A 14,032-nucleotide genomic window follows, 5' to 3' on the forward strand; every position below is an offset into this window, starting at 1 on the left:
TTTATTTTTCTCTTTAAAATGTATTAGTTGTATGCTATTTTTAGATTTATTTTTATATAAATATTGACTTGATTTAATTTATTAAGAAGTTTGGATAGCAAAAGTAAAGAATATCGATTCTAAATAACTATCTTATAAATTTCTTTATAATCCACAATTATTTGTGATGATCTATTTTTTTTTCTACAAAAATAATCAAAGACTTTGTTGGAGATTTTGAATGGCATATAAAATCCTTGGCCAAATTTTTATTAATATATTCCTTGAATAAAGCTAATTCATTATGTAATAAGTTATACATTGGTCCAAATAAAAATTGAGCTCCTCCTTAAAGATCAATTACATAATCATAAGAATAATATTTTAGTAGAATATATACTTTTTTTTAATTATTTCTTGGTATTTTTTATATTAGAAGGTTGCTTAAGATATTTTTATTATTAAAAATATATTTTTTATAAATAATAAATAATAATCTTTATTTTGATACTTGCATAAATATTATTACTCTTAAAAATAATAGTTTGATTTTCTTAGTCTTATGAACTATTACTTGGTTAGAAATATCTATAAATATATTTTTAAAAAATTACAAGAGATCCAATCTATTTCAAGGTTATACTTTTTTAACCACAATAAATCAAATATAATTTATAGAAGATTTAATTATATTAAATATTACTAAGTTTTTATATTCTTTTATTATTATGTGCATAGAAATGGTTTTATGAATATTATCCCTAAAAGATATCAATTGACCATCTATAACTTTTACATGTATTTGTTTAATTTTTTTATTAATAATATATTAAGATTTTTAATAAATACTTTATTTTTAAAAAATTGAAGCTTTTAAATTTAGTAAGATATATAATTTTTAATTTTTTTATTCTTAATAAAATATGTATTTTAAAAAAATAAAAGTTTTTGAAAACAAAATAGGACCTTTGCAAGATGATTTACATAAATCTAACTGTATGGATTCTATTATAAGTAGAAAAAATTGTTTTCTAATACATTGTCTTCTTTAATAATCATGTTTCTTATTTTGTAGTTGTGTTGCTTCTTTCAACAATATTGATGACTATCTTTAGATTCTCTATAATGTAAAAAGAATAAAAAATAAAAAAAACAAAACAAAACAAAATAAAATGATGGTATTAAGATTTTTCTTGTTTAGTAAGAAGTTTCAAGCATATTGCATTAATTTTCATATTATCTATATTAGAATGCATGTATTAAGAAGGTATTGGGATAGAGATCAAATTATAAAAATGTTGTGGCATACTTGTATAATACTCAGATTAAAACTCAAAAATCTATTATTATGCTTTACAACAAATTTAATTATTTAATTCAATGTAGAAAATTAAGATGGTTCAATATTAATTTTTTTATCTCATTTTGCAATCTATAGAAGAATTGGGTGATAAATAGAGCATCATTTCACTTAATATTGATTTTTAATTGGAATTGTCAAATATAAGGTGACACTAAAGAATTTCTTTGATATAAGATTAAAATCTTATTGGTTGCAATACAAATTATATCATGCTTTCTTTTCATAGATCAAAATTTTACCACAAAAGCTTCTAAATTAGCTAATATTAAATTATATTATTTAAAGAAGGATAAGTATTATTATGAGATAAAATTTAAAAATAATTTTTTAATAAATATAACTTATAATCTTAGAGCTAACTAACTTTGAAATTGAAGTTCAATCACTAGTTGTATTTGGTTAATAAATTCTTAAAATTTTGATTTTATACCATCAAACTTTTTATATAAGCCAATTTCAATGCTCTTGTGGTAATAACGTGAGTTGATGCATAATAAGTACTAATAATTTGATTTTTTTTTCTTCTTATATTATTGCACTCTATATTCTTATAAACTTAGTTATCATTAAATAATATAAGAAAAAATGAATTCTATCACTTATAACAAGATGTAGAGAAGGATCAAAAATAAAAATAAAAAAATAAAAAAATAAAAAAATAAAAAATAATATAAGTTTAAAAGTAAATAATCTATAATCTATAATATGCTTATGTTTTGTCAAAAAAAATATTGATTTATTTTAAATCAAGAAAGATAAACATCTTCTATTATGAATATATTCAAATAAATTTATCAAAGATAAGAATTTAAAGAATGTATATTCATAGTGAGATTTATATAAATGAGATATGAAAAAAATAGATATATATATATATATATATATATATATATATAAGAAGAAATTGAAATGGTTATTGCTAAAGACAAAAAGACCTAAGACTCTTGAAACCAGATTAGAAATAAGAAAGAAGTTTAAGAGAGTAAGGATGGCTTTATTTTTACCTTTACAATTACTATCTCCTAAGAAAGCACAAGGCAATACTATAAATGCTACATAACATATGTCCAACTTATAAGACATATCACAAACTTGTAGAATAAGTTTTCAATATATATACTATATGGCCAACTTGTAATATAAGTGGCTAACATGTAAAGCATATGGCCAACTTTTTGGTCAATTTTTTAAGCTATCAATCATCTATAAATATGTATAGAGTAAAATTTGTATCTAAAAAGCTTCTAAGAAGCTTTCTAATAAGATAATAATAATGAATTTTTTATAAAAAAAATTCAATCAAATATATATATATATATATATATATTAGTAATTATAGATATTTTTCACATATTATAATGATCCTTTCTAGCTAAATTGGATTTTTTTGCATTGGAAAAGATTAATACCTTTGTTGTCAACCTTTAAAAAAATTCAGTACCAATCTACATAGATATTTTCTACTTATATTGGCTCCTTGTTGTATTGCAAGCATATGATTAAGTGTTGCCACATTGATCCTCTCAAACTAAATTGACTCCTAGTTGCATGAACAATGGTCAAAATCCTTCATATTGAGCTTCAAAACATTCACTACAAATATGCATTATCTTATTATGTAAAAATTAACTTGAGAATGTCAACCATCCTCTTATTCTAACCTCAATAAAATCTTCTAATGTTAATATCTCTTTCTTAAACTATTAATTTATATGATTGTAAAAAACTAAGTAAACCATTAATATACAAAAAAAAAATTATTTAAAATTGTAGAAACTCTCATTGACCTTCACAACCTAATTTCTAAGATCTTAATTCATGTGAATTTTAATTACTTTGAATCTAATTGTCTAATTAAACTCAATTTTACACCAAAAATCTAACACAACTACATTCACAAACTTACAAAATTTCATTTGTAGATTTTTTATAAAACTCATATAATTTACCAAAATCCATTTTTTTTTTTTTATTCAGCACAAAATAAAGTCTTGCAAAACAAACTTCACTTTGCAAAGCTTTCACAAAGCAATATAAATTCAAATTCCTCAAAATAGTACTTAAAAAAAAACCTATCAGATTTGCTCTAAACTATTGCTCTTTAATCAACAAACAAACCTTATATTTGTCATGGGTGCATAGTTTTGTGCTTTAGGATCTAGTTTTGATCCAAGTACATAACCAATCATCTTTGGATATCAATCTAAGGTTTTTCTAAGTAATTCTTGTTGAAAGCTACTCTTTGCTTTTACTTTAAGATACTCATATTTTTATTTTGGCTAACTTATTTTGTTTTGACTTGTTTATGGCCCTCCAAAGTAAGCAAAAGCTATTTTTTTAAATCAAAAAACAGAATTAGTATCAAATTGTTTTTACTACCTTCTTAACTTTTATCTATGTTTTTAAAGTAATTTGCTACTATAAGCTCTTTAATAATATAAATTTTTTTAAAAAAATTTAGCCAATAGTTTTGTTACAAAAATTGGCTCCCAATTGCATTAGTGGATGTTAACATCTTTTTTATTGATCCACAAAAAAACGTCACCAATTTTCTAAGATTATCTTTCTTTGTACACATTCTTTATATTTTACAACCAATTTAAACCATAAAGTTAAAATTTACTAAAATAAAAAAAAATTATATCCAAAATCTAATGTTTTTATGATATGATATAAAAAAAACCTAACATTTATTTGAATGTATTTTAAATTCAATTTTCAATAATAACTTGTTATTTTGTCAAGAATTTCACTCTATAAAAAAATATTAAGATTAAGCATTATATTGTCTGTATAAAAAATAGTAATAAAAAAAAACATTATAAAGTACAGTTTTAAAATTTGTCATGGAGAGTACATTGTACAAGTTATGCAAAAGCCTTATTTAATATATTTAAAAACTAATACGTTGTTAATTATCTAATGTGGTCTTATTTTTGTTCTTGTAAAGAAAGAACATGAAGCTTCTATGTTAAAGATTGTACAGCAATAATTTTTATTGTCAAACCATTAACTATTCAATAGTGTGATTAAATTTTATAATCTTGATGAATAACACTTTATGCATATATTTATTTGTAGTTTATTTTATTATTTAAAATTATTTATCAATTATAAAATTTAGAAAATATACAAAAATAGTTTATTTAGATTTGCATCAATTCAAAATATGCACACTTACAAAGTTTTAAAAGCAAATCATATATATATATATATATATATATATAAGTAGATATTTGAAATCTTTTTAATAAATCAATTATTGATAGATTTTACGTATTATTTGTTTATTATCCACCTTTATATTTTCAACCTCTTAAACTTACTTTTAAACTATTCAATTTATTGAAATGGAAATTAATATAACCAAGCCAATTATATTTATTATGATAATTTAATGACTCTGGATGATGTGTAAGAATTTAGAAATTTAATTTAATTTATTTTCTGTAAACATCAAATTATTTGTAATTCTTCTTTTCAGAAATGATCATAAAAAATAATCATAAATATTTTATAATACAAAAAAGTTAATTTTGGTAAAATCAATAATTGTTCAAATTAATTATGTTCTTAAATTAATAAATACTGGTTTCTATTTATTTTTATACAATTTTTTTCTTAAAATAATGCAATTGAATACATTAATAGCAACTACTACATCCAGAATTTGAATAATTTAACATGTGCTTTTTTGTTTTGTTTTGTTTTGTTTATAATAAAAACAAAACAAAAATAAAGAAGAATAGAAAAAAAAAAAAAAAAAAAGTAATCATTATCTGCACAAAAATGATCACCTTTTTATTTTTCTGATTTTATTTATTTTGAATATCACATCTTCTTGAATTTTATTTGAAATTCTCAAACAATCTTCAGAGATATCAACTATTAAATTTTGAATATTACAAAAACCAACATTGGACGCCTTGTTTTGGTGTGAGAGCAGTGTGTAAAAGTAATTTTTCAATGTCAAACAATTAAATACAACAGAAAAAATGCAACTAAAACCGCAAAAACATATTTTTATCAATACCACACAAAAATTAAATAAAACACATACACATGCAAATCAAACCATCAGTATGTTTTAAATGTAATACAAAAGAAATACCAAATACCACTACATGAATCTCGTGGTTTTGGTTTGTAGCATATTTGATGATTTTTTATGTATTAAAATTATAAATTCATAAAATTAAAATTATTATTCATTATATGTTTTATAATTCTTTTGAAGAAACAAACATATATAAATGAGTTTTACCATCACTATTATTATAACATATTGTAATAAACAAACATTGTTTATAATTTCATATATATAATATTTATTGTATATATAAGATACATATAGATATACACAATTATTATAAAAATATTCTGTTAGCTATATTTCTTTCAACTTAAGTTTCATAAACATGTCATGACTTTTTTTATGAAACAACGTTGAGCTAAACTCTTTTTACAATGATTAGAATATGCTTAGGCAAAAAATTTAAAAATTACTTTATCTCTATAACTAGATTATTTTGAATTATTATATTATATAAAATTATATAGCACTATTTTATGATGAAACAAGAGAAAACCATTAATGTTTATTAATCATAAGTATATATTTTGAAAATCTTAAATAAATATATGAATAAATATATAATCAAATGAGAGTATCAATTTCATATGATTGTTTTGAATTGTTTTACATGACATTCAGAAAGCGTGAATATATAATAATTTTCGAATCCATGGATTGATTGAATATCCTTCAAAAATTGCAACCTGACCAATCTATTTGTATAAAATATCAAATACATCTAGCAAAAATTGTATGTTGATAAGATAGTAGCATAGCACAATACTCGACGAAGGGTTGCAAAATATTCTAAACGTAATGTGGTGAAATGGGAAGATTGCATTTTTATTTTCAAGGATGGTCAAACATAAAAATCACAACTCTAAAATGTATGATAATCATCAGAATCCAAAACACATCAGATTTTACTTGAATTGATAACATCACATGCAAAAGCTCTTGTGTTTTCCTTCTATTAATAGCTTCAATAGATGGATAGAAAAAGAGGAAGACCCTTCTATCCTCTCCACCAAGTTTATGTGCACCAGTGTGAAAAGGATTGTGGATCGGGGGCCGAACCATGAAGGAAGTGTCGGTATGCATGCCTACCAGTGCGATGGCCGGCGCTGCTCGGCGAGGAGTTCCCACCTTCGGCGGCCGCTTGCAACTAGTGATTAGTTGAAGCAGATGAGTAGTGACGACAGCAAAGTCATTACGTTCAATACCTCTGCCGGAGTAAATATGGTCATGACCGTGTTCAGTCAACAGCAGCCATAGAGTCAATCACAGGAACCTTCACGAGTTACGGGGTCAAGCTTGAAGCAAACTGCGAAGGGCACCGCAGAAATAGGCACCACAAAGTTGCTGAATACCGAACGTTGACGAGAAAAAAGTAGACCCATGCGTCGCTTTCGCTTCAAGTCTCTGAGATTCTTCGAATGGAAAACCGTCCAGGTTGCATTCTTGTCATTTGCTGAGGGCTGTGAGCTCCTGGGCTCCACTTGACATTTCATCACATAGTCGTCATCTAGATTTCGTAAACAGCCACGATTTGGACTCCTCGACTTGCTAGACCCGTATTGAATTCCGCATGATTGTCGGTCGTTGGAGATATATATATGTGATCTGAGGCGGAGACGGTATTCTCACATTCGGGCATGACCTGGGTAGCGAAGTTATGATTGCCAGATTATCGATTGTTCACTTGGTGAGATTCGTCTCAAGCTGGATTGTCTGGCAAACGGTCATCCTAGACTACAATGTAAAGGTTTTTACAGAGTTTGTCGCTTTCTTCAACCTACTGGTAAATCTTCCGACCCGGGGTAGAATTTCTCTTGTCTGTGGAAGACTGGTGTTTGTGTGATTCTGAGAGGAAGGCAAGTACTCCCAGAGCTCAGTGTATTCATGCTGCTCAGACCGCGTGATGAATGATTGAACCATGCGCATTGGGATTATTTACAATCGGGGTGTGGAAATTTGGCTGTTTGTTGTTTACTTTGATTGCTCGGCAGATTAGATCCATAGCTGAAGAGAGAGGTTGCAGATGAGGATCGAACATCATTCCCACAGAAATCCGAGAGTAGCTCCTACTTAATTAGCTGCTGATTTTGAGAGCCGCTTTGAGTGATGAGCAGAAAATCGAGAATTTGATACGCACACCTGAATCGAATCCAGCTTGATTGAGGTTGTGCAGATGGCGGAAGCTACCGCAAGAAGTAGCGATGTGGATCATAAAGACTGCGCAAGTGCAGCGCAAAATGGAATGAGGGTTCTCTCTCCATTGCTATTCGGACACGCCGCGGCAATGACACTTAAGACTGCGGTGGTGCTCAACATCCCTGACATACTTGCACGAGCTGAACCCGAGAGAGGAGCTCTCTCCGTGCACGAAATATCCAAAGAGCTTCCCAGTGATTCCGTAGACGAGCAAGTGCTTCACCGAGTCATGAGGACGTTGGTGCACCTCAAAGTGTTCTCCGCAGAACGAGTGTCGGAGTCTGGTACAACAGTTGCTCGGTATGGACTGACGCCTGCTTCAAGGAGGTTGGTGCAGGAGAACAATAGTCGGAGCCTTGCGCCGTTGCTGATGTACTTAAATTACATATCCTCCCACGTCCCCTGGCAGCATTTGCACGAGAGTGTCTTGTATGGGAAAGACGCTTGGGGAACAGCTTACGGAATGGTACACTAAAATGCGGGATCGAATTAATACGTTCAAATAGTAAAATGTTAGACTAGATTGTGCACTCTTCGTGTGGATCTCATTCCTAGCTCTAATCTGTTTCATGCAAATACGTCTTGTGTTCGCAGACTTCTTGGGAGTACTCGGATGTTGATCCTGAGTACGGTGCATTATGGAACGCATTTAACAAGGTTCAAGGAGCGCCGACGATCGAAGCTCTGAAGCGCTACGACGGGTTCAAAGACGTGAATGTTCTTGTAGACGTCGGGGGCTACCAGGGTGCCACCGTTGCAGCTATAGTCGCTGCTCATCCTCACATTCGTGGAATCAATTTCGATTTGCCTCACGTTATAGCGGAGGCTCCCGAGTTTCCTGGTATATGCCTCCCATGATATCCGTGTTATCCTTATTATCGGATGCGGATTTTTAATTCTGATGGATCGAGTACTAGTGGTTTGAAATAGGAGTGGAACATGTTTCTGGACATTTGCTCGAAGGTGGTGTACCGAGTGGCGATGCCATGCTCATGAAGGTACTGCACAACCAAAACCCTAAAGCATTGCTTGCTTGGAATTAGTCAGAACACACCGTCTCGTCTTTCTAGATCTAAGAAGACGAAAGAGCTAAGCCTGAACGATTGATTTTGTCTGCAGAATATTGTGCATCTCTTCAAGGACGAAGAGGCTGTCAAAGTCCTACAAAATTGCAAGAAGGCGCTCACGGCGAATGGGAAGTTGCTCATCTATGATCCTGTGATTCCATCCGAATTTGACGAGGGTGGTAGTCCATATGACGGAGTGCCGCCACTGATGGATCTGGGGCTACTGGTGTATGGTAAAGTAGATCGGACTGAGGAGCAGTGGCGAGCTTTGTTGGCAAGCGGTGGATTCCCAAATGCAAGTTTCGTTTGTCTGCAGCCGCAACACTGACTAATTGAAGCCACCCAGTGAGGATTACTAATAATTCTCTCAATATGTCCCCATAATCAGAAAATTAGTAATACAATAGTTTCCTCTTATTAATAGCAGCGAAAGGTACACAATGGTAACATTTGTAAGAGGTAGGCAAACTCCTCTTTTAAGACGAGTTATTTAATCTGTATATATCCAAATTTCATGCTACGACTAGTCATTGGAGCACACTTGCTTTCACGCAATCCATAGTGACAGTCAACATCCTTCTCGTGGTTATAATCTTCTTTAATTACTTGTCGACACACCACATGACCTGTCATACCCAACTGCGTTATCAAGCTGCTGTATGAGAATACTCGATGTTTTCAGCTATCTGTTGCAATCAACAATGCAATACACGAGTTGTCACCACGTTACTGCACTGCGCTGTAAATCACGAAGGTTTATACCTATACAGTTTGCCAAAAACTTAAATACGCACTAATATGGAATCTTGCCAATGTCAATGGCCTATGAAGGAGCAATAGTTTCAAATATAAAGTCTAGGATTCCACCGTAGCTACTTGTGTCTGAAATATAACCAAGTTTCATTAGAATTTGAAGTGTCACTGTGGCAAAAATGTAGCTATCATTGCCCACCCTACAACAACTCCCAATTGTGAAGTGAATCGAGAGGATGCGAAACGCTCAATAGGGGAATGCAGCACCGGACAAGATACCTAAACCAAACTCATCTGCATCCACGGAGGAACATGATCGACTTCTTTCCAACTACGGTCCATGAAATTCCTGGCCACCGCAATACGAGAGACGTTAGGAATTGCACCAATCTCCAATCCACTACACTACTTGGCTGTTGTGATAAAACCCCGGGAGCGGAACGCTGCAGAGGTCTGATCACAGTGGCATTCTGAACTTGAGAACAATTTGCGCACAAAACAGGCAATTGCAACGAAAATAGACAGCGGATGGACAATCGCCCAACTACAAATTACCTTACGAGGCGAAAACCATCGAATCTTCCAACCTTGCAAAGCGAAATTCTATCCATACTTACAGGAAGGATCAAAAGAGCGATACAAAAAATATGATAATTCTGTGTTACCTGTGCAGCATACGCAGCTCAGGGCATATCTTGTCCACTTGTTGGCTCCGAATTACCTACACACTTTCCAAGATGATTTAACCTTCCAGAGAATAAGATACGAAGACAAAAGTACTTTGAGAATGCTGATTCTGATGCGGGTGATTCACACAAGATGCGGTGCAAACCCTGTGATTGTTAGGAGAGCAGTGATTGCATACTCGGAAGAGTAGCGTCAAAAGTTTCTGATGTTATTCACTACAGGCGCCAACGGACCGCCAGGAACGCAAACGAGAAGCAGCAGCACGGCGATCAGGCCAGTAAAGAGCGAGGGAATCTGCCACATCCCCACAACCTCTTCCACAACTTCCTCACTTTGTTGCATCACGCCCGGGACTACAACAACCGTCACGAAGAAGAACACGAGCAGCGCGAGCATGAACAGCGGAAGCATTTGTTATCTCAGATTTTACCAGGACCATCTACGTTCGGAAGAGAGGGTTTCCGAAATGAGATCAAACTCGAGCGAACTCCAGAAACGGTAACAACAAGTCACCGTACCCACAAGCTAAAAAAACTACTCACGCGTTAAAACGAGCCCCAACAAAGACATCTCCAAATGAGTTCTCCTCCAACACAGCAGAGGTTCAAAACCTCGAACCCACCGACAATACATACGCGATCAACCTAATTCTCTTTTAGCGACGATGATCGAACCTCCAGACAATCGTTCAAAAGACACATAACAAAATTACTCTCATACACGGGATTCATCAGGTCAATGGCCTGCTAAGCTCAAGATTCTACCCCTAAACTACAGATTGGGGAATCGTTGGCATAGCAACGGTACTAGCAATCCAACACTCGACATTCAAACCTGTGCACGAGGTGAGGCCACAAACCACTCCCAATTGGCGAGAAATATGTGTTTGTTTCTAAACATGGCCATTCACGAAAAGGGTAATGCATAGGAAAACAATTCCACAGGGAAATTTCACAGGTGAAATTATGCAACGTGAGGATTCGGTGCGGCGATGGAGTCCTTGTTCAATCCGTTGTGGAGGAGGACGTGATGCTGACGCACCGCCATTGACTTGAAACCCCCAATTGGAGCACAAAATTCGATGATATTCCTGAAATCTGACAGTTAATTACTTTGACGTATCTAGAACTTCACTCAAAAATTTCCAAAAAAATTCAAATTTGATATTTCGGGAAGGTTTATATCTATGAGCTTTCGGAGTGGTGGCATCAGTAATTACATAAAGAAATTTCGATTTTGTGTGACAGTGCTGTTCGTTCGAATGGATTCATCATCTTGCTAGATTTTACATTCTACAGTTCGAGGTCACAAGACCGGCCCTGAGTTTGAAAACCCTCTTGATTAGAGGATGGGATTTTGGAGGAAAGATTGAGAATGATGTATTGGTTAACAGGCTTGCTTGGCTCAAAAACTCTGACAGTGGTGTCTTCGTATCAATGCTAAGTGGAATTTTTTTATTGAAATGTACTGAGGAGATTGTGTATTTACCGCTCAAGCATACATCTCATCACCTTGCTTGTGAAAATGAGCATTTTCTATGTCATGCTAGAATGCTTCGGTTAAGGACCGACGTTGAAGTTTTGTGTAAAATAAGTGAACAAAATGTGTGTGCTGCACTATAGTAGAGATGATGTTGCTTCGCTTTGTTGATTCAGAGATGGCAAACTGTTCACAGTTAAACACGCAGCATACGTGATTCTCAAGAAGCACTACACCTGGCTGCTTCGGATCATGAAACTGAAAGATTTTTAGACCAAGTCAGTTGAGGAATTCAGGAATTGGGCACAGCAGTACTGAATTTGAGCAGCCAAGGTGCATCGAATTAAGACAGCTTTGAGAGAAAGTTTATGAACTAGATAGAGGAGCAGTCGACTCTCGTCTCTCGTTCTCACTGTCCGCCCCAATGCGATACTCTCCACAATCATACGAAGCCGCTTGAAGTCCAAATTCTTTCAAGACATCCTCAACTCTGAGAAAGGTGAAACTTCTGCTCTGAAATACAGTTCTATGGCAAGACTCTCCATCATTATTTGCTACCGCAGGTGCACTGCTTGGACGCACAGATGGTGGACCTGTAGCGACACAAACCTGCGAAAAAAGATGTTAATTAATCACCAAGCGATCATCCGGAAAACCCTGCAATTCAGACTATGCTCTCCGAGTGCAAAGTTAAATTTTCTGACTCCTTTGCATCGCATACATGAGATTATTCTCGGGCAGGTTTGGAATATACCACGTATTTGAAGACTCACCCAGTGTTCAGGATCCAGCTTGTGCAAGAAGAATTGCCACTCTGTTGCAACAATACCATCGATGTAGACGTGCGCAAGGTCGCCCCATATCATATCTTTGTCGTAATGAAACTCAGCCCGGTGAAGCTCAAACCCTAATCCAACCCCTACTGCCTTCACATAGGCTTCCTTCATGCACCAATGCCTATGCGTACAACGTGGGGATTATTATCAGGTTTCTCGCTAGTCGAGAAGTTTTAGGTATAGCAATGTGCGTGTGGTGCTTGAAAATATCGTAAATCTCCGGAAACAAGTGATTGAAAGTTTTACAGCAACTTGACGACGGGAAACCTAGTGCTTACCTGTAGAACTGATCAAGCATGCTGTCGGAATCAGGTCCTCCAGATCGAATGATCATCCATTCGAAAGGGGTGAAATAAGTGGTAAAATTTTCAAATAGCTTCTCGGGAAGCAGATCAGAGTGACTATGGCGTGAAATGATATCCGTACCCACCAGCGACACGGGATCTGACACTATCACCACATAATCACCATCGTGGCTCACATTGAAATTGAGGTGTGGTAACCTTGCATTTGGTACTGACACCTGATGACTCCAAAAAAAAAAGTTAGATGACTAAGATCACTTGAAAACAAGTGGCAAGAAGATACATTTGCGGAAAACCCTAACCAATTGATTCACTTAACAAGCGTGATCACTGAGTAGACAGCTAGAAAGATATTTGGAAATTCCTCGCCAGAGAGATCCTTTCAGCATAAAAAGGTGCAGTAGCAGTATAATTCTCCAACTTGGGGATCCAAATTTGATATATCCAAAACAAAAATTGCTTCTGCAGGCCCGAAAAAGAAGTGGGAGGGAAACGGACCAGATAAGGTTTGCCTGTCGGTGTGCGCTCAATGCGTATACTATCGTAATCAATACTCAGCAAGTCGTGGAACAGCTTGCGCTGCAATAATCTGCTCATTAACGCTCGTTTCCGATCATCCTTACTTGAAAATCTGTTTTCACACGAACGAAGGACGTGAACCACATCGGAACAAAATCAAAACAGGGCAATATTCTTAATTTTATAATAACGCTCGGTTAGACACAATGCAATCAAGGGATATTTCTATTTAATGGAACCAGTGATTCGACAAGGAGATATGTGGTGTTCATCGTTTAAGAACTAACCGCAACACAGAAGACCATTCCGAAGGAGGTAGTACCGCCAAACAGCAGTTGAGTTGCTCATCGGTAGGGATCCACTGCGTTGTGTTCACAGCCCATCTCACCATGTCTCCAGCAATACTACAAACTTCGTTCATGTCCTTTAAGACCCAAAGGCTTCGCTCTACAAGGCGTTGCACCTTGAATTCAACAGGACAAGCTCGCAGTGCACCCGGAGGACCCTCAGAAGATAGGGCACCTTTTGGTCTTGCGATATACGTGAGTTATTTGGTGAGGGGAAGAGAGATGCTTTGGGACAGATCATGTAAACTTCTTCAGAACTATTTCTGCTACAAGAAGGCTATCCGCAATTAGCTTGAATAGCCGTCTTCTCCATCCTCATAATTCCACAGCTGTACCCATTCCTCGACATTCAATATTCGCGTTAAAAGTAGCAATCAACTGTTGAGTGACAATGCGTTCGAACAAAAC

General features: G+C 34.0%; 2 protein-coding genes and 1 long non-coding RNA gene across 7 annotated transcripts; 1 reads left to right on the plus strand and 2 right to left on the minus strand.

Annotated features, from left to right (window-relative positions):
- The first annotated feature begins 6,864 nt into the window (after nucleotides 1–6,864).
- Nucleotides 6,865–9,616, plus strand: LOC112282463 (caffeic acid 3-O-methyltransferase). The gene is made up of 5 exons (XM_024520051.3): nucleotides 6,865–7,218; nucleotides 7,609–8,097; nucleotides 8,226–8,472; nucleotides 8,562–8,629; nucleotides 8,751–9,616. Exons 1-5 carry the CDS (start codon nucleotides 7,093–7,095, stop codon nucleotides 9,024–9,026), a joined length of 1,206 nt encoding a protein of 401 aa, XP_024375819.1. The 5' UTR covers nucleotides 6,865–7,092; the 3' UTR covers nucleotides 9,027–9,616.
- Nucleotides 9,095–11,306, minus strand: LOC141045372 (uncharacterized). 4 transcript variants are annotated; one of them, XR_012217458.2, is made up of 4 exons: nucleotides 10,317–11,248; nucleotides 10,117–10,172; nucleotides 9,731–9,800; nucleotides 9,095–9,324 (listed from the first exon to the last, which is right to left on the minus strand). It is a non-coding gene; the product is annotated as an uncharacterized LOC141045372 (long non-coding RNA). The 4 variants fall into 4 exon arrangements; XR_012217457.2 differs by lacking the exon at nucleotides 9,095–9,324 and adding an exon at nucleotides 9,359–9,384; XR_012217455.2 differs by lacking the exon at nucleotides 9,095–9,324 and having other exon boundaries at nucleotides 9,359–9,800; nucleotides 10,317–11,306.
- Nucleotides 11,307–11,928: 622 nt separating this feature from the next.
- LOC112282462 (uncharacterized) lies at nucleotides 11,929–13,822 on the minus strand. Of its 2 annotated transcripts, none has more exons than XM_090250516.1 (5): nucleotides 13,565–13,822; nucleotides 13,257–13,389; nucleotides 12,732–12,976; nucleotides 12,372–12,574; nucleotides 11,929–12,226 (listed from the first exon to the last, which is right to left on the minus strand). In XM_090250516.1, the coding sequence occupies exons 1-5, from the start codon at nucleotides 13,696–13,698 to the stop codon at nucleotides 12,165–12,167; spliced, it is 777 nt and encodes a 258-aa protein (XP_090106642.1). In that variant the 5' UTR covers nucleotides 13,699–13,822; the 3' UTR covers nucleotides 11,929–12,164. The 2 variants fall into 2 exon arrangements, with proteins under 2 accessions (XP_090106642.1, XP_024375817.1); XM_024520049.3 differs by having other exon boundaries at nucleotides 12,391–12,574; nucleotides 13,565–13,819.
- Nucleotides 13,823–14,032: the final 210 nt, after the last annotated feature.

The sequence above is a fragment of the Physcomitrium patens genome, chromosome 5, assembly GCF_059467195.1.
Source record: "Physcomitrium patens ecotype Gransden chromosome 5, ASM5946719v1, whole genome shotgun sequence".
NCBI lineage: Eukaryota > Viridiplantae > Streptophyta > Bryopsida > Funariales > Funariaceae > Physcomitrium > Physcomitrium patens.

What these genes read in the sequence shown, in the direction of transcription:
- LOC112282463 (XM_024520051.3), top strand. Translation starts at nt 7,093, where the DNA reads ATGATTGCCAGATTATCGATTGTTCACTTGGTGAGATTCGTCTCAAGC. An exon ending in GGGGAACAGCTTACGGAATG is followed by an intron (nt 8,098 to 8,225) that starts GTACACTAAAAT and finishes TTGTGTTCGCAG; the next exon opens with ACTTCTTGGGAGTACTCGGA. An exon ending in GGAGGCTCCCGAGTTTCCTG is followed by an intron (nt 8,473 to 8,561) that starts GTATATGCCTCC and finishes GGTTTGAAATAG; the next exon opens with GAGTGGAACATGTTTCTGGA.
- LOC112282462 (XM_024520049.3), bottom strand. Translation starts at nt 13,698, where the DNA reads ATGAACGAAGTTTGTAGTATTGCTGGAGACATGGTGAGATGGGCTGTG. An exon ending in CGACAGGCAAACCTTATCTG is followed by an intron (nt 12,977 to 13,256) that starts GTCCGTTTCCCT and finishes TGGAGTCATCAG; the next exon opens with GTGTCAGTACCAAATGCAAG. An exon ending in AGCTGGATCCTGAACACTGG is followed by an intron (nt 12,227 to 12,390) that starts GTGAGTCTTCAA and finishes CTTTTTTCGCAG; the next exon opens with GTTTGTGTCGCTACAGGTCC.